The sequence below is a fragment of the Python bivittatus genome, unplaced genomic scaffold, assembly GCF_059951505.1.
Source record: "Python bivittatus isolate LINGU-HERP-01145 unplaced genomic scaffold, Pbiv_v1 ctg000410_np1212, whole genome shotgun sequence".
Lineage (NCBI taxonomy): Eukaryota > Metazoa > Chordata > Lepidosauria > Squamata > Pythonidae > Python > Python bivittatus.
In genome coordinates this window covers 5,168,504-5,186,912 of record NW_028277067.1, presented here as the reverse complement: position 1 = coordinate 5,186,912, position 18,409 = coordinate 5,168,504, and the positions used below count along the sequence as shown (strand labels likewise).

Here is an 18,409-nt window from a genome sequence, read left to right as displayed (position 1 = left end):
AAAAGCTGCCGGGGGCGGCGTGGGGGGTCTGGTGGAAAGTCAGTTCCTGCTGTACAAGCTGAAATGTTTATGATTTTGGGACACAGCCATGTATGGCCTCCTTCCTGGGTACTTTCTCTTCTTCCCAGTCCAGCTTCCACCTCTGAGATTTTCTAGAGGTCTCCCATCCAAGCAGAAACAGATTCGACTTTCTCGAAAATACCAACTCCCAGTCGTCTTGGCTGATGCATTTTCCCACGGCAAGGCACGGTTAGCTTGTGGGCAGACAGTGCCTGATTTGAGAGGAAGGGCTCTTTGGCGGCCAACATTTCAGCATGTCCGCAATAGACAGAATGGGCAGCTTAACACAAGACACTAAGCCGCAATCAAAGCAATCGCACGAGGGAAGCCATCGGAAGGGAAGCGAACTGCTCCCTTCCGGTCTTTCCATGGTAGCGACCTGAAGAATTGGAGGGCGGGGCTACAGCTGACTACAGGGTCTGCGCTTGATGCTAACGATCAGCAGGGGGCGCCCAAACCCTCGGCAGCGAGGCAGAAATATTGGAATCCGAGATTGAAGGAAACGAAAGAACGGTACGCGGCCCGCTTCACGTGACCCAGACAAGGTCGCTAAAAGCTCACATAGTTCTCGGCTCCCGCCACAGCCGGAAGTAACTTTTCTTGCCTGTGATGAGGTAGCAACCACAGGAAGTCAGCCCTGGTTTTTGAAGCTGCGGCCCGACTGAGACGAGGAGGCTTTGGGAGGGGTCCGCGGACTCACTGGGAGTTGGTACGATGAGCGACGGGTCAGGGGAGCCGGCTGCGGAGGCCCCGCCCGCTACCGGAAGAGGGGTCCACATCGTCGTGGAATACTGGTGAGGGAAAGAGGTGGGCGGGAGGTGCCTGTGGGGGGTGGCCACGCCTACGCATAGGCTAGTCCCGCCCACCTATGGAGGCAGCAGTTCAGCGCTGCTGTTTTTCTCATCTGTTTTTTTAGCCCGTCCGGTTTCGCTTTAGCTGCTTTATTGCGGGCCGGGGAGCAGCCAGTTGTGTTTCCTTTCCCCCATGTTTATATTTTCTGAGTTTGCCCTTGGACCAGCACTGTTTATGGCAACGTTTCTCAACCTCAGCAACTTCAAGATGCGTGGACTTCAACTCCCAGAATTCCCTAGCCAGCATTCTGGGAGTTGAAATCCACGCATTTTAAAGTTGTTAAGGTTGAGAAACACTATTAATGGTACAGCACCCTTAACACGTGTTGTATTTTACAGAGTATCACGAACAGAATAACATTCCTCCCCGTGCACCTCACAAACCAGGTCTCACTTTAAGGGTAAATAACGGGGATTTAGTTCGGCTCTCCCAGGGCCTTAATGTTGGGATAATATTTGTTTACACGAGATTTACTTAGTCGATCTAAATTTTATCAACCTCGGAAGCTAAAGAGCTGCAAGTAGCTTGTGGAGTCTGGAATGGGTTGGAATTTAATGACAGAAGCTCACATAGTAAGCAAAACAATAGCATGACCTCTTATATTTTATGTAGTAATTAAAAAAAAAAATTGAATGTAGTCCCTCATTCCACAGAAAGGTGATGTATAAATGGTACACAGTCTTTGTGAATTCTTTATAGATGTCAATCTCTTGTGAACTGCTACATTGTTTTAGTGCTATCTTCAAAGTAATAAGCAGATGATCACATATAATAAAATATTTTATTGCCTCCACCCAACATTCACTTCACTCCCTTCTTAGATTATTCTATCTTCAACTTAACTTTGACACCATCACTGAATTTCTCTTCTCAGTAAGCCCTGTGGCTTTGAATCTGCCTACCTGGAGCTGGCAAATGCTGTAAAAGAAGAATACCCTGATGTGGAGATTGAATCCCGTCTTGGGGGCACAGGTATAATTTAACATATATGCTAATAAGCAGAAGCAACTAGCAAGATCTCATTTGTGGTATGATGGAATGAACCCACTGTGCCTATGAAATTAACATGTGCATTATAAACGTGTACATTAGAGGACCACCAGTCTATGGGTTGGCTGTACCCCTTGGAATTTTGGAGCTAGTCTACAATCATCCCTAGGAGTTTATTCATGTAAATTCATATTCATGTAAATTAAAGGAAGAGGAAGAGAGAGATGATGGTAGTAGGGAAGGAAAGATTAATTCTCTTGTCCCTGTTTGCTAGGTCACCCATGAAATCTCCTCTAATGTACCGTATATACTCATGGACAAGCTGAGAATTTTAGGTGCCAAAATACACCCCCAAAATTGGGTTCAGCTTATCCGAGGATGGGCTTACCTGCAAGTATATATGGTAGGTTTTTCCCTCAGCTTTTTAAAAATACCTGTATATCCTGTATATACTCACCTTCTGTGAATAAGCTAATTGTAAACATTAAAACATACAACATTTTGAGGGTTGGCTTATCCATGTGTGGTGCATTTTTCATGGTATTTTGCTTAAAAATTTGAGGGTCTGCTTGTCTATGGATGGGCTTATATACCAGTATATGTGGTAATAATTAGGGATAGGGAAAAATTCCAATTAGCAGAAGAGGATGAGAAAAAGAAACTGGGAAGTCCCCTACAGCTTTGGCCACCCACCCATTAGCGTATTCCTGTTGTCCCCAAATGATCTCTCTTACAGAAATGTGGCCCTTGGCATTAAAAGAAAAAAAGTTCACTGATGGGAAAAGTCTATCAAGCATGCTAAAGCCATAGAAACATTTTGTTTCTATTAGTACTGCTGAGGTTTTGTTACTGGAAGCAATAGGTTGCATTTTGATTAAATTTGTCATTTCACAATACTGTAGGCTTCAACATTTCTGTTTTGAGGAAGACTTTTCTACCCAAGCTTGTCTATCCCAGAGCCCTTGTATACCTCTGGATCCTCTGTTTGTTATAGATGATTAGGAGGTATGGAAGAAGTGTTCTTGGATATAATTAAGTTCATATAAAATTTTGGTAAGAAGTTATTCAGTTTCACTAATGAACCTGTATCCGAGCATGTCCCTCACATTTAGCATTTATCTGAACGCTCAGTGGCAATGGCCAATCTGTTGTTCAAATAACTTTCCACTCTTCCTGTCATTGCTGATCTTATTAAGAAATACCTGGTGAATGACTAAAGAACTCCATGTTCTAAGAAATATGGTTTGAAAACCACCTGCCCATTACTTTCTCTCCAGCTGCTGATGGAATGTTGAGCTTTACTGTATAGCCAGTAAAGAATTATGCTGTAGGGAGATGAGTTATCTTCTGATGTGTGGACTTTCACATGAACTTTCCACATCTGAGTAGGGATGTGCACATAGCTTGAAGCTTGGAACAGCTACTTTATGAAATCTTGCTGTCACTGCATGGGTTGATGCTGAGAAAGGTGACACAAAAAGAGGTATTGAGTCTGTGTAGATGGAATATGAACAGAAGTCGTCATGTTACATCACCTTTTTTTAATAGGTGCCTTTGAAATAGAAATAAATGGACAACTGATCTTCTCCAAACTTGAGAATGGAGGATTTCCTTATGAGAAAGACGTGAGTTCTTATTTTTCCCTGCTGTTCCTTGAATCAGTTGTTTTGGAAGAAAGCTTAAATATCTAAGGTAACAGTCAGATTTTAATGTTCTCATGCAAGGTTTCAGAGATGAGCTCAACAACATATTGCAGGGATTTGACTAGTTTTAGTTAAAAAAAAAAAATAGGGGAATGCTTAGATGCTGAAAATGATGCTGTCCTCTGCTTTAGAAGCTACAGTCATCCCTGATATTATTTTAAAAATGTTGTGCAGACATGCCAGGAGTAAAATAGTATTTTAAAAATGTGTTCTTAATTCATGGTCTCACCCAGATAAAGTGGGACCACCATTTTAATAGTGTAGCTCACTTCCTCCTAAAGCATACTGTTGTAGGGTTAGATCTAGTTAGCCTCTCCCATGGATGGAATAGCTGTTGTAGATGTGACAGGAAAAAATATGCCCTCTCTCCTCCAGTATCCTCCATTTCTTTCAAACCTGTTCCAGAGAGATGGGAATCCTGTAGAGCAGGTAGGGGGGCACTTCAGGGAGGAGGAAGGAGGGAAGTCACATTGTAGGAGTGAAAATGTGCTCACACAACATGAAATTTGGCCCAGAGTTAAAAATGCTTCACTTTCAAGGTCCATGGGGAAAGAAACTGTGTACAAGAGAATTTTTTTCTGTCCTTGATTTTGCTGTTTATATAGTAAAACACTTCGATATAGTCCTGGCATTTCTTGAAGAGAGAAATTATTTTGCTCAATAACATCAGAGTGTTTTGACAGTTAAGCCTCTTTCACCCAATAACAAACAGAAGTCTTCCGGAAGTGAAAAAAAAAATTCACAGAGCTTGTTTTCTCCTTTTTGTCCCTCTAGCTCATTGAAGCCATTCGGAGGGCGAGCAATGGAGAGCCACTTGAGAAAATCACCAAGAGCCGACCACCTTGTGTCATCCTTTAGTGTGCCTTTCTTCATTTACTCCATGTTCTCTACCTGCCCACCCTCCCTGAATCCTTGCCACTTTTGCCTCCAACTTTTAATTCCATTGCTAGGTCAATGTCAGGACAGGACAGACATTAAAGTAATTTGGGTTGTTTGCAAACAAGTAAAATAAACAAGAACTTAAGCCATATTAGGGAGGTTAACAGGGCTTGTTAAATAAAGCAACCTTTTTCTTGAGGATGTTTACCATGGAATTCCTTTTTCTTATTTTGAGACATTAGTGTGGACTTTGTCTTAAACTGTTGTATTTCTTTTGACTTCATCTGAATGGGCAGGAGTGAAACCTCATATTTCGCCCATGCTCTTTTCAGAATTAAGATCTCTTGGCTTCTCTGCTTTCAGACCCTTAGCTTCTAATGTTGGCCATTCCCCTGCTCCTTTTCCCACATACTCTTTCACCAGCAGTTAGAATGAGCTGGTATCACAACCTGGCTTCACTATGAGGTCTGCAGGGCTAGAGTAAAGCTTAATAAGAAGTCTATCCCAATGCTCCTGTCTAGATACAAATGATGCTACAGAGAAAGTTTTCAAGGACCTTATATTTCAAGCAACATCCTGGGAATCAGTGTTCCTAAAGGAGTGCTTCAGAATGAAAAACCTCTTGCAGGCCACACTATGTGAACGAGAATCACAGCAGTGCTGCCATCCCACTCCATTGCCAGAAGCAGAGACTAAGTGTTTCCCTAGTTTTATTGTTAAGTTTTGTCTAGATAATGAGGACAGTGTTGCTACCCATGGGAGAGGATCACTTTGAGGCTCATCTCTTTTCTACACCACTCTGGACTTTTGCAGTGTAGGGCCTGAGCTAAATAGTGGTTGGAACTTTCAAATGATCATCCTACTAAGACATCCCCAAACTAGACATGATTTGTTGGGAAAGAAAATAATTCTTTCATACTTATATACTGGGCCAGTTTTACTTTTTCTGAGAACAAGTATGAAATCTAAAGTAATTCAGAGAAGTCCACTTCAAAGTTATTTTATGGGTGACTTATATTTGCAGTTCAATTACATTTTTAAAAACTAAACTTCCTGAATTTTTCAGCCCCCAAATAAGCATTTTCATTGTCCTGTTATTACAAACTTAATTCTCCCATTTCAATCAGTGAGACTTTAAGAGTTCCAGTTGGATCAGAGTGCGTACATGTCCAATTTGAAGTGTTTTCTTGCAAATTACCTACTGTTGCTTAAATAGCAGATCTACATCTGCCATACTAGTAATACAGATTTCATGACATGGCCTTATTGTGGTACTAAGTATTCTCATCGGTACATGTGGCAAACATTGAAACTAGGAGTGAGAAAAACTATGAACTCAGTAACTGCATGTTGCCCAGCTTATTTTGTAGGAATGGAGTAATATACAATTGCATTTGGTTTTAACTTTACTGTCATTTTCACTCTACTATTATGGCTCTATTTTGTCTCAAGACTTCTGATTTTTATGGTCTACTTTCCATTTTGGATCTATGAGTAACTCTAAGAAGTAATTGAAAGTGCTCCTGCTTATTGACATCCTTTGCTGGGGCAGGAGGGTGAAAAGCACCAGTGATGTTCCTGCTCCCAGAGTCTTAATTTATGTGCTCAAATTGTTAAGCCTCTGTTCAATGCAATTTATAATAAAGGGGAAGATACTAAAAAGCTTGCAATAAGTTGTCTGTGTGGTGCTGATGATCAGTCAACTAGGGAAGCTCTTCATATTTGGGAAATAGCATGAAACGAGAGTAAGACTGCTGTTTCTAAGGCATGACGTGGGGCAAGATTCTCAGCTGCATTTAAACTTTTGAAGTTTGGAATGCAGAAAATGTGAATATTAAGATGGTTTGATTTTCTTTAGTTTTTTCCTATCTGTTAAAAGTGGCAGTCTCAATTGCAGGGGTTAGTTTCACCATGAAACGTAATCACAAGATTACCTGTATTTGTTTCTCTTTGTTTGGTTGCGAAGGATCTCCCTGGGTCAGCCCAGCTGAGAGTTCCCTTCCCTGATACTGTGAAAGAGACAGATGGAGAGGGGAAGCCAGTGAGTTGTTCCAAAGAAGGTGGCTAGGTGCCACAATGAAGCCAGACAAATGTGCCACAACTGAGGAAGGATGAGAAGTGAACACAAGTTCACTGTGCTGATAATCTCACTCTGAAAGAAGTATTTTCTGCATGTTCAAAAGTCCAGCTGCCATTTTGCACATGCATGAAGTGAAAAAAACAAAGCCAAAACAATAGTTACATGAATGCTTTTATGCATATAGTGAGGTCTGGTCTCTAATGATCAATACAACATTGGATTGATTTATGCCCATAAATCATAATCCATAAAGAAATCCATCCATCCATCCATCCATCCATCCATCCATCCATCCATCCAGGAACATGCCTTGTTCCTATAGGCCCTTTTTAATTACGAAAATGTTGAATGGGTAGAACCAGTGCACTGGTTAAACGAAGAGAGATCAATTGCCCCATAACCTCCTTTTTCCTGAAAGATACAAAGTCTCATTTTTACTGTTCCTCACTGTCACTGTCCCTTCATTGGTTATTGTTTTTCCCTTCCCTTTCTTTTTTAGAAACCTGCTGCCACTTTACAATGTCTGTGCCAGGGGAAAAGGTATAAAATCTTGAGGAAACCGTTCAGAATAAATAGTAGGAAAAATAATTAGGTTAGCTACTGACCTGCCGTTTTCGTTAAGGTCTAGTTATTAATTCAAGAGTATGTCACAACCCCCACTATGTTATATTAGTTCAACCAACTGTCTTGCTCTTTTTATCCTAAAATGGCAAATCTCTATATTCTAGGTTGAGGAAGTTGTTCTATATAATTCTTAAAATAAAACACAGAAATCTCAATGAAATGGGTGAAAGGAATCATCCTCCCACCATTCTGCCCTCAAAAGCATCTGAAATCTGGCCAAAGGGCAGCCATCCAATATAGACTTAGTGAAGGACTTTCTCCAGAGATTTTTTTTTAACCTGTATGTGGAATTTAGCAATTATAGAAATTTCAGTTTAAGAAACAATAATAAAAAAGCTTCAAGACAAATAGTATAGAAAATGAAATCTATATTATACATTTCTCAGATATACAAATACTTATAACACATTTTTTTTTTATAAAAGTCACTGACAGCTGATACCTTTCACTAATCTAAAGTAGCACCAGCTGGAAAACACAGGTTTCAATGGAAAACAGGATAGTATGCAAATGGAGTGAACTTCAGAAACAGTAAACTGATCATTCCTTACAACAACTACATACAAATTCTATTGTACTGATTTTTTGTTGTTGCTTTCCATACATTTTGTAAACAGTATTTACAGTTCCAAGACATTTTGTATATACAGGGAACAAGCCATACTTCTCCAACCTAGCGCCATCTGCAACTTTCAGAATTCCTGACATACACAGCTATTTTGGATAATCAAACAAAAAGGCATTTCTCCAGATCCTCAGACTTGTCCTCTGTATGTACATGTTGGAAGTGGTTACATTTTGTCAGTGTTGGGAAGACCTGGTAAACTCTTAATCTCGCTTGTTCTATTTCCTATAAAGCAATTAGAAAGCAGTGCACTAACGTTAGCATCTCCATTTCATTACCCCAGTTTCCTTTCAAATGTGATTCAGTGAGGAAGAAATGGGATTAGTTATAGTCACAGTACTTACTCAGAATGATTTTAGAAAAAAAATAGACCTACAATCATGACAAATGGAATGGGAGATACTGTCTTACAGCAACCTTCTCTAATCTAGTGCTTTTCAGACATGTTACTCTTCCATTCCAGCACACCACAGAAATACGGCCTAGGGATTTTGAGAGTTTCAGCAGAGACATACCAACGATTTTTATATACAGCATTTTAGACATAACACTAACAGTTAAAGTTAATTCAGTGGGGAAACACTTCAATTAGAACGGAGCAAGTACAATTTGAAAGGTAACCAGCTTCAAGAGGACCACCGCTGGCATAAATGTACTGATTAATTTTTTAAGTGAAAAAAAAATTAAGCACCTTTAACCTGTGCTTAATGAAAAGTTCCTTTATGTCACTTCATAAATTACACTGAGTAATTTTATACTCTATTTTGTTGCAGCCTTGATTGCGTGAGAAAGAATAAGAGGCTATGAATATGAAAAATACCAAAACTTCACCCACAATTTCTGACAATCATATTCAGCTACCTCTCTGGCTCCTGAGATTTCAGAAGGCATGCCCATGCTCTTCAAGCATACATTTTGCCTGCATCAATGCTGGATCCTTTCTTAAAGGCAAGGTTCTTAGAAAGCTACGTTCAGCACCCACTATCAGTCTATGATTTGCTGCCCTCTCATACATTGGAGGCATACATGAGCTTTCAGTTTCTTAAACAATAAATATTCCAAAAACACTGTTAAAGAAGGCATATTACTTCTATGAAGAAACTTAGCTTCTTCTATTCTCTCTAGCTGAAACAGTATGTTAGCTGCTTTTTGTCTGTACTCTATTTATTGGTGGAAGCTAAGAAGTGGCACTTCCAAGATATTTTATTTATATATATTTAGTGTTTTATATATATATATATATATAAACCAACTACTTTCAAGTCCAAACTTATTCTCTCTTTGAACTAGGATGTATAATCACTAAAACACTATGAATAAATTTGTTTTGGTTCCTCAACTGCCTCTTCTAGAAATTTCTTGCGATTTCAAAGACCACAGCAGAACTAGTTTGTCACAAAGCAAAACTGTTTGTTTTTCTAAGATACTTTGTTGAAACATTATAAATTATTTTGTTCTACTCTGCTATAAGGGCATACTATTCCCATCCTAAGGTTGAAAAATATTCTGTTTAAGCAATAACGCCAGTTTCCAAAAAATATCACATTTTGCCCTTATTTTAACACAATCTCTTTTCCACCTTTCCTGTCAGTCCGAACTCCAGTAAGAATGTTCTCACTTTTCTTAATGTACTATAATTCCAACTTTTACTTTTTCAGTCCCTTCTACTGGTCTGACCCTCTTATTTTGAAGCCCAAGGAATTAAAAGACAGAGATAAGAGATGTGGTGAGAAGTAAAAGAGCACTCCATTCTGGAAGTACCCAAATGACTGGGCTGCTTGAATCAGAGGAATGTCACAGATGTAGTGTCTTAGAGCCCAGAAATGGGCAGACTTCAAGTTTGCAGGATTTTTAACCTTTTTTTAAATTTAAAACCGAAGTCCATCATCTGATGCTTGGGGTGACAGACATATACTTAATGTTGCATAATTCTGAGCCAAGTAATATGTTTGAGTACCAGTACTGAACACAGCTTGCAATCCTTCCAAACAGAAATCCATACTTGGACCCCAAAACTTTTAACAGCACAACTTAGGATAGTGGCAGAGGGAAAATCTTGTTACTGCTAGTATTAAATAAGAGGCAGTAGAAAAGTCATGCTGCTCTATTGCAACAGATCCAAATCTGCCCACCATCTCCTTTCCTCAAGAGCTAGGAGGTGAGAGAGAAACAACTCCATTGGGCCTCAAAGGGACCATTAAGGCCTTAATCATGTTCAATGTGCATGGATAGTTCATTGGTTTGTATCCTGAGTTGTCTTAAGTGTAAAAGTCAATTTGACTGGTGATGAGGAAGTCTTTATGCAAAGTCCTTGGAACAAGTGACTGATTCTGACAGCCCTAGGTACTCCAGGTTCTCTGCTGTTGGAGTTGGAGGAAAGCCATTGGTAGCAGCAGGAGGAACAAGTGAGGTGGCAAAGAATTCTGCTGGATTGCATTTAGGATTCTCTTGGTTCCAATAATAAAGGTTGTCAAAGGCTTGTGGTAAAGGGCTGGACACAGGGACACTGCATGGTGTCAGGTACTCTGGATTTTCCACTGCATTGGTGAAGCTGATGTAGAATGCATTCTTTGGTTCCTTGGTAAGCCCATTCTTGCCCATGTGCCTTTTTTGCTTTTCCAGTGTAGAACCCGGTAGTCGTAGGTTTTTGTTGGGTAGAAGGCTGTTTTCTGGTTGATTTACATACTCTACAGGAAAAAAAAGAGAAGAATAGGAATAGCAAAATCCAAGTTGTAGTAGCTTGCATGCTTATCAAGAAACTGCACTCCTGGCTCCTTTTTTAAATCCATAATTAGAAACATACTTTAAGAACAGCTAGAAACATACTTTAAGAACAGCCAAATCCACAACAAAAGTTCCCAAATATGCCGTCATACAGAGTAGGACTGTGCAGTGCTTTAGATTTGCAAGTTTAAAAAAAAAAAAAAGCTTCAGAGTACCTTGGATGCTTCTATCTGTGACTGCTGAAACTAAATGTACTTTCCTGGGATCATGCTGCAGCTGCAGAGGGCAACTGCTTGTTCCTGAGAAAAAATATGTTAACTTTTAAGGAGTTGCAGACTACATGAACATCCCCAGCATTGTTCTGCCTTCAAAACCAAATTGCTCTGCAGTCTAACAGCCTAGGAGTAGCACTTACCTGGTATGACAGCCAAGGGTAATGGTGTAGTGTAGCTCTTGGTATCTGGATTCTCCTTTTCATTAATTGAAGCACTTGTGGGATCTTCACTGTAGCGTTGAAGAGAATCAGGTGCCTGCAACGGTGCTGGACTCTGCACTGCTTTGTTTGCTGTATAATCCTCCTCACGCAAATCAGAGGTGATACTTTCAGACTCTTCTGAAAGGGATGGCCCCAAATATGGGTACTGAGGAGATTCCTCAGTCTCTTCTGCGTCCATTTGAGTCTCTATAGCATTCTAGAAGGAAACAGTTCACAAGATCTAAAAAATGGATGTTATAAGTGCAAGCTATGGATCTAGATCTGCATTTTTATGGAGAATTTTGGAATCTGGAATGAGGATGGATGGATGGATGGATGGATATTTCCCCCATCTAGTATGTAAATGCATTTAATCAATAATGCAGGTGGTTTACAAATTTAGGCTTAAAAAATATACAGTTCTTTAATTAACATATGTTGAAGTCTTCTACCTATCATAGCGCAGAAAATTAGCAAAATAGAATAACCTGCAAGAATTGAGCCAAAGATATGTTCATCCCCACCTGTCCCCCCGGCAAATACTTTGTTATTTTATTGCTTGTTATTATATGTTATTGCTTTGTTTTTCAATTCATACACATAACCTTTACAAGCAGATCTCCAGGCTTTTTGGACCTGTGGGCATGTTTGTCCCAGATCTCTTCAGATTAACTGTTGAAGGAACAGGGCCAATCCTCCTTCTACTCTCTGCGTGTAGGTTTGGTATATGTGCTTCTCCTACTACCTCTAGCTCCTCCTCCTCCTCATCCAAATCCTAGTCTAGCTGTCTCTGGAAAGGTGTTTTTTTTTCCTTTTCTTGCTGATTTTTTTTCTCCTCTTGCCTCAAAAGGGAATTCTGTACCACAGCCTTCAGCTGCTTGCTGATAATAGCCCTTGATTGGCAGATTCCCATTTCCTCTTCCCACCCATGCTCAGAAAGCAAGTGCCAATCTTTTGCAATATGCAGGCAGTTCTCTGAAGCATGTGGTTTCAGTTGGAAGGGGCAGTAGAGATCATCTGGTCCAGTTTTTCAAACTTGGCAACTTTAAGATGTGTGGACTTCAACTCCCAGAATTCTCCAGCTTCTGGGAGTTGAAGTCCATATGTCTTAAAGTTGCCAAGTTTGAAAAACATTGACCTACTCTGATCCCCCACTCAGAGTTGGAGTTGCTTGCTCATGATGAGCATTTCACCAGTCCATCAGTGGAGGAGACAACACATACTATCATTTTGCTTGAGCTAGAGGTAGAAATTGACAAACTCTGTGGAGGGCACTGTGCAAAGGAGACAGGCATGCCTTTCCCACTATACACTAGCCAGTTGGAGTTGCCTGCAACAAAATGAAGTGTACCAGATAAGCCACACAGCCCTGCTTATGCAAACAGAGATAGAGAAAGGCTTGACATGGAGCAAGAGAAGACAGGGGAGCTTGTTTTTGTGGCAAGTTGGGCAGATTGAGGGTGCTGTGTGTATCCTCCAGAATCAGTAAGAGGGCCATCGTCTCATCAGGGCAAGCAGGATGTCCTTCTTCCCTTTCCCCTCCCAGTCCCCTAAGCAGCAACTTTTCTTTATGTTCTTATAGTGCTGGTTGGACAGCACGTAGGAGTATTCCAGCCAATAGCTTTTTAAAGTCTTCATTCTTTCCTTTCCCCATTTGGGCAAGGGAAAGGAAAATGGCAAGGGATGCAGTGGCGCAGCGGCTTAATGATGCTGAAAGTTGCCGGCCAGAAATGGTCGAACAGCGGTTCGAGCCCAACTCTGCGCAGCAGAGTGAGCTCCTGCTTCCTCCCCAGCTCCTGCCAACCCAGCAGCTCGAAAACTTACATGAGTAGATAAATGGGTACTCTCACCCCGGTGGGAGGAAAAATGCTGGTGGCGCTTGCATGGGAGATGGGACCAAGTTGCCGGTAACGCGGAAGCCGCACACGCCCGAAAAAGGTGTGAAGCAATGGAAACCCCACCTCCTGCGCTCGCCAGCTGGCCTCTGCTCTAGGAAGGAGGCAATGGCAAACCACTTCCAAAACACCTTGCCTTGAAAACTGCAGAGACTCGTCCAGGCAGTCAGCGCAGAATCGGTAACGATTGAGTGCGGATAAAAAAAAAAAAAAGGAAAATGGCAGATAGCTGGAAACTAGAATTCTTATTATTGAGCCCTTCAAGGAAGACTTTTAAAATTTTGCTTGCCTAAAGTAAAGCAGTTCTTGAACTGAAAAATATTCCCTATTTCTACTCTGTAGAAATATAGTGTAGCATAACCAAGATACAAACGGGTTTTGTCTGTTTTGGCTATAATAAACTGAACCATATGCTTACTCTTGCAGAAGCAATTCTAGATCGATAGTCAGCTGATGTTTCACCACTGAAAAAGCCTTGATGGGGGACAAGGTATTCTTCTGCATCCACCAAGTCTTGCATGTCTTCCTCTTCCAGCAAAGTGCGATAGAAAGTGCTGTCTATGGGGCTAGCAAGACCCATCTTTTCATCGTTCTATCAAGAAAAACAAACAGTAAATACTTGCAGCTCCCAAAATTCTCTTGCTTCTACTAAAGTATGGGGTAGCCTTATAACTCCCTGGATGGTCAAAATTAATATCCTCATAATGCAATTATATCAACTAAGGCTGTGAGGGTGACTTATCTAAGGTCATCTAATAATTTCATGGCAAAAGTGGGAAGTGAAGTGGGGATTTCATGGTTCATAGCTTATGGCTTTACAATTATGGGGCACTATGCCAATTTCCACATATTTGCCATAATATCTTCTGCAATCTTATCCAAGATTAAAAATAAAACACCACTCTGGCAGCAGAGGAACACAAACAGGAAGCAATGCAGCAAAAGGTTACTATTTCTAATTAGCACCATATATTATACAGTGCAACCCCAGAACATAAACCAGAGGTAAATATCTAGTGTTCTCAGAGCCACACTGGCCACCAAAAGCATTGGATGTGGCCCCTAGAATGTCCTCCATTACCATTTTTTTAATGTGATACAGAAAGGGAATTATGTAGTACATGGAGAGTATTCCTATTCATTATATATAATTAATTTCATTACAATTAAATACCAAACGAAACAAAATCAAATTAATTTTATTATCTTGAATGTTCTCCCTTTAACTTGGCCTCATAAACTTTATAAAATGTTGCCCCCAACAAGTCACTTAAAAGAAAAGTGGGACTTTCACTTGTCTACCCAATACAGGTTCTCACATGTTTTGGCTTAATAGAGAGTTTCTGATGCAGATAATGGCACTGAGAAGACAACTGATGGCAATATTGAAAACTCAGATAAAACATAAAACACAAATAAGCTTATAACACTGTCATATGATATTTACTTAGCTAATTCCTGCACTTCATTGCATGAAAATATCCATATACTGTACTCTGCTCCTTCAGACTCAATTAGAAATTGCATCTTCTATAAATTTAGAAGCAAGTTAGGTAACAATCCTTGGTGAAATGGTTGCTTATATTATAAAAGCCACAAGGCTTTTCCAATTTCATTGCCCATTTGCTTTGAAGGCCACAGTGTTAAGGATAGACACATATTGTTGCCTGGAAAGCCAATGGTTCCAGAGAATTTAAGCATGTGACCATATACCGCTGAGGAATACAGGGACACTGCACCAATACTTGGTCATTATTAATTAATTTGCCTTTGGCATAAAATATTTCCCCAAGACCAAAACAGAGAGAGAAATCTAGACCACTGAGGTCCAGATTAAACAGCAGGCTATGAATTTGGCCTACATACATTCAGAAGACTTCATATGGTTACAGCAGCAGCTATAGTAATTTCAGACACTTTCATGCATTGCACTAGTAACAATATCAATTTTTCCTAGCAGTAAATTAACCTGGATGCCAGCTTTAGAAGGCTGTAGTAGGCTTAGTTATCAAGAATATCAACAACCAGGAGAGCTATCTTTGTTGTGACCTTATAGGACACCTTTGGGTATATCTAACTAGCCACATTTTGAGAAACAATGCTACTCTAGCTTGGCTTGATCTTGTGCAGCAGGAAGCTCTTCTAGTTTTTCTTCCCCCTTTTCCCCACCATTCTTACTGTTATGCAATAAAAGAATAATGCTCTTAGGAGGTAGCGCATGCCTCCTGACAGTAAAACATCTTCCTCACCTGAATAACCACAAACCTCTGAGGATCTCTGGCCATGCGTGTGAACTCAGTAACCAATTCTCGGAACTTGGGCCGGCATTCTGAGTCAATCATCCAGCCTTTGGAGCAAAGAGAGCATACACATATATGACCAAATTAAGTCCTCCTTATGACAAAAAGAACTAGTTTCTCTGATTGTGGGAAGGAGAAGAATGGTCAGCAAAAGAATGACCCTTGCAAAGATCAGCTAGCTGGAATGAACAAGAAAAAAAATGCTGGAAATATCATCATGACTTCTGGAAATTCAAAATATTTATTTACCTATTTTAGAACCTTTATATTGCTTTTAATCTCCTACAGTAGCAGTTCATATATGGGGTTCAGAAAAGCTGTATTTGCAAATTCTATGCAAAATGAGAAAAACTGCCTAATTTCTACATAATTTATTCTGCAAATTTTACCTTTGTTTCTCACAGGAAAGGCTAAAAATCTGCAAACACACTAAAGATGCCTATCCCCAATTTGGTAGAAAACCCAGATAGAAGTCAGGACTAGGTAGACATTGCCCACTTTTAAATATCTGTATCTAGAACATATGCTGCTTTTGATTTTAGAATGGAAGTAGGCTTTCCAAAAACGTAATGCTATGCCAAACATCATATTATACACTTTTAAAAATAATTCTGCAGAATATAGTATATATATCTGAATAAATAGCAGCAAAGTTAGTAGTTGACAAAAAAAAATACACCAATGATGTATTATAATGCTTAGAACTAACTATGCTGTTTGAAGGCACAGCCAAAATATTGTCATATCTTAGAATCACAGAATTGGAAGTGATCGATACGTGGTCATCTAATCCAACCCCCGCTTGATACATGCAGTTCAACTTCCTCTCATTCTCTTCCTGCTTCTTTTTACAGGATAGCTGGAGGCCAAAGCTAGGCAGATTACAGCAACCAACCAACTTCCTCCTTTATATTTTATTGCATTCTTGACCACAGACTTGCTCAATCTGATGCTCCTCAGATGTATTGGAGCTCCAATTTCCTTTCTGGGGCTAGTAGCCCCAACCCATCAGAAAATTATTTTTCACCTTCCACCTTCCACCATCCCTGATGTCTTACATTTAACCATAATCATATAGACATCAATGGTGCAAATAGGAGGCTGGGGCAATCTCTCTCCTTTTTCCAGCAGATCAGGAATCTCTCGGGCTGGGATACCATCATAAGGCTTTGCACCGAAAGTCATCAGCTCCCAAACAGTAACACCTGGAGAAAGGGTGGGGGTGGGAAAGAGAAAAAGGGAGTTTCCCATGAAGCAACAGTCAAGTTTTCACAATGAGAGTTAACTGGAAGGAGAACAGACCCCACGTACCATAGCTCCACACATCACTTTGGTGAGTAAATCGTCTGCGCAAGATGGATTCCAAGGCCATCCACTTGATAGGTACCTGGAGAAATAAACCAGTAATGTACGGATGACCCCAAGTCACATCTCTGCTGGCTGGTTTCAAGCAGTACATGGATATTTGGATGTTTTTAGATGGTGCTAAGAAATGGTTGTGTACGTAATCAAAGCTTAATTCTCAGTGCAGAGGTAAAGCAATGCTGAAGCTGTACCCTTTCAGATTCAAAGCAGGTGGTAAGAGGACCCAACAGAATAGCCAGAAAATTTTGCCTGGAGAAATATTCCATCATATGTGCTGATTCCTTATATGCAACAATTAATGGAAGAGTCTAAACACAGCTTACCAATCCTGCTTCCAAACTCTGAAAAATGCCACCAAATCACCTTTTCAGCTCTATTTCAGCCATTTTGATATTTGGATTTTTAAAAAAGATTTGGAATGGGAGTGGTTTGCTTCCCAGAGACCTCCTGCTAAAGGTCTTCCTACCTTAATTTTTGGGAAAAAATAATGATACTGCTGACATTTTTCTCACTGAAGTTCAGCCGTGGGATCTTGATGTACTAGGGGGATGCAACTTGCATACCTCAAGTTGGTCATCCCTACTTTAAAAAAAAAGTGTAAAGTGGGACGGGCTTTAGACAGCTCATTCCTAATGTTAGCTCCACTCCTTGCACAGCTTCAATACTTGTGGTCTCTATTAACAGTCAAAGCTGCTCTATATACACCATATGTGCAGCTCTATCCCTGTTGCCCTTCCTTTTTTTTAAACTAGCTTGGTTTTAGTATATTTATAATTTCAGTTTGTTAAGTTATTTTGCACAGAAGGAGAAAGTGAGGGAAACTGGGATAATATGCTTTTAGAGCCTTTAATTTAAGAAACAAAGGAATCAGTTCATGTGCTAGAAAAAGAGGCAGACCAGGTAGAAAGGATGACATCAACGGGAAGTAGAGGAGGGACTGAGCATGAATGTCTTCCAGAGTTATTCACAAATCTTCCTTAAATATTAATTGTGAAATGTAATCTGAAATCTATAGAAGTTCTAATTCTTGCTCTGTGTGGGTGTGTGTTTTAATACCACATAAGAACTGTACAAGACAAAAATAATTGTCAAAATACCAGCAAGCCTTTGTTCAGAAGAGGTTGTGCTCTTAACTCATAAAATTAGAGTATCAGTCAAATATTATTTGCAGATATTTTGGGTTACAGCAAGAGACACTTTTCTGTTCAACTAAGACATTGTCAATCTGGCATTTCTCTAGGAGGGAGCAAAGCGTATCTACTGTTTTATAGTGTACTGTTAACTGTAGCATTTCCCAGTAGAATTTATCTGCATTTGGCCCATTAAATAAGGAACATTCCCATGTCCCACCTTCCCTCCATCGGCGTGATATTCTGTTTCATCAATGTCCAGCAGTCGGGCCAACCCAAAATCTGTAATCTTCACATGATTTGGACTCTTCACCAGGACATTCCGGGCAGCCAAATCCCGATGAACCAAACGGACATCCTCCAGGTAGCTCATGCCCTGAAAGAGAAGCAAATGCCTGTTGGTTCCCTGGCCAAGGAGAAGTATTGATAGATCTCTTTAAGAGAATGCATTTCCATCCACATGAAGGTTATAACATTATAATTAATGTTATGATTAAAATCAACTTCTTTTATGTCACCAGAAAGTTCCTCAAATTTAATTTGTAAGCAAAAGAGAAAGAAAAAGAGTTGGGGGTTTCCTAATATGCCTTTGTCAATGGGTTACTCCCTTTCACGCAAATGTTTCAATATATGTAGCTACTATCTACTGACCTAGACAATTATTCTCTTTAATCTAATACTACCTACTCTGGGAATACAGGTAGTGC

At 40.0% G+C, this 18,409-nt stretch overlaps 2 protein-coding genes across 4 annotated transcripts in view; one reads left to right on the top strand and one right to left on the bottom strand.

Annotated features, from left to right (window-relative positions):
• Nucleotides 1–507: 507 nt before the first annotated feature.
• MIEN1 (migration and invasion enhancer 1) lies at nt 508–4,682 on the top strand. The gene is made up of 4 exons (XM_007433375.4): nt 508–854; nt 1,787–1,884; nt 3,451–3,527; nt 4,380–4,682. The coding sequence occupies exons 1-4, from the start codon at nt 775–777 to the stop codon at nt 4,461–4,463; spliced, it is 339 nt and encodes a 112-aa protein (XP_007433437.1). The 5' UTR covers nt 508–774; the 3' UTR covers nt 4,464–4,682.
• A 2,857-nt stretch (nt 4,683–7,539) lies between these two features.
• ERBB2 (erb-b2 receptor tyrosine kinase 2) overlaps nt 7,540–18,409 on the bottom strand; it is a 72,349-nt gene continuing 61,479 nt past the window's right edge. For 2 of the 3 annotated variants that reach the window (XM_088143407.1, XM_088143406.1), the window contains 8 exons: nt 17,923–18,078; nt 16,519–16,594; nt 16,266–16,412; nt 15,157–15,254; nt 13,326–13,499; nt 10,953–11,229; nt 10,753–10,836; nt 7,540–10,500 (listed from right to left, as the gene is read on the bottom strand). In XM_088143407.1, the coding sequence (XP_087999533.1) occupies nt 10,112–10,500; nt 10,753–10,836; nt 10,953–11,229; nt 13,326–13,499; nt 15,157–15,254; nt 16,266–16,412; nt 16,519–16,594; nt 17,923–18,078 (1,401 nt within the window). In that variant the 3' untranslated portion in view covers nt 7,540–10,111. The remainder of the gene's footprint in view (nt 10,501–10,752; nt 10,837–10,952; nt 11,230–13,325; nt 13,500–15,156; nt 15,255–16,265; nt 16,413–16,518; nt 16,595–17,922; nt 18,079–18,409) is intronic. The other variant, XM_088143408.1, reaches the window with a different exon arrangement.

Excerpts from the sequence above, each read along its gene's own strand:
- MIEN1 (XM_007433375.4), top strand. The coding sequence starts at position 775 with ATGAGCGACGGGTCAGGGGAGCCGGCTGCGGAGGCCCCGCCCGCTACC. Across the intron at positions 1,885-3,450 it reads ATCCCGTCTTGGGGGCACAG|GTGCCTTTGAAATAGAAATA; the intron begins GTATAATTTAAC and ends TTTTTTTAATAG. Across the intron at positions 3,528-4,379 it reads GATTTCCTTATGAGAAAGAC|CTCATTGAAGCCATTCGGAG; the intron begins GTGAGTTCTTAT and ends TTGTCCCTCTAG.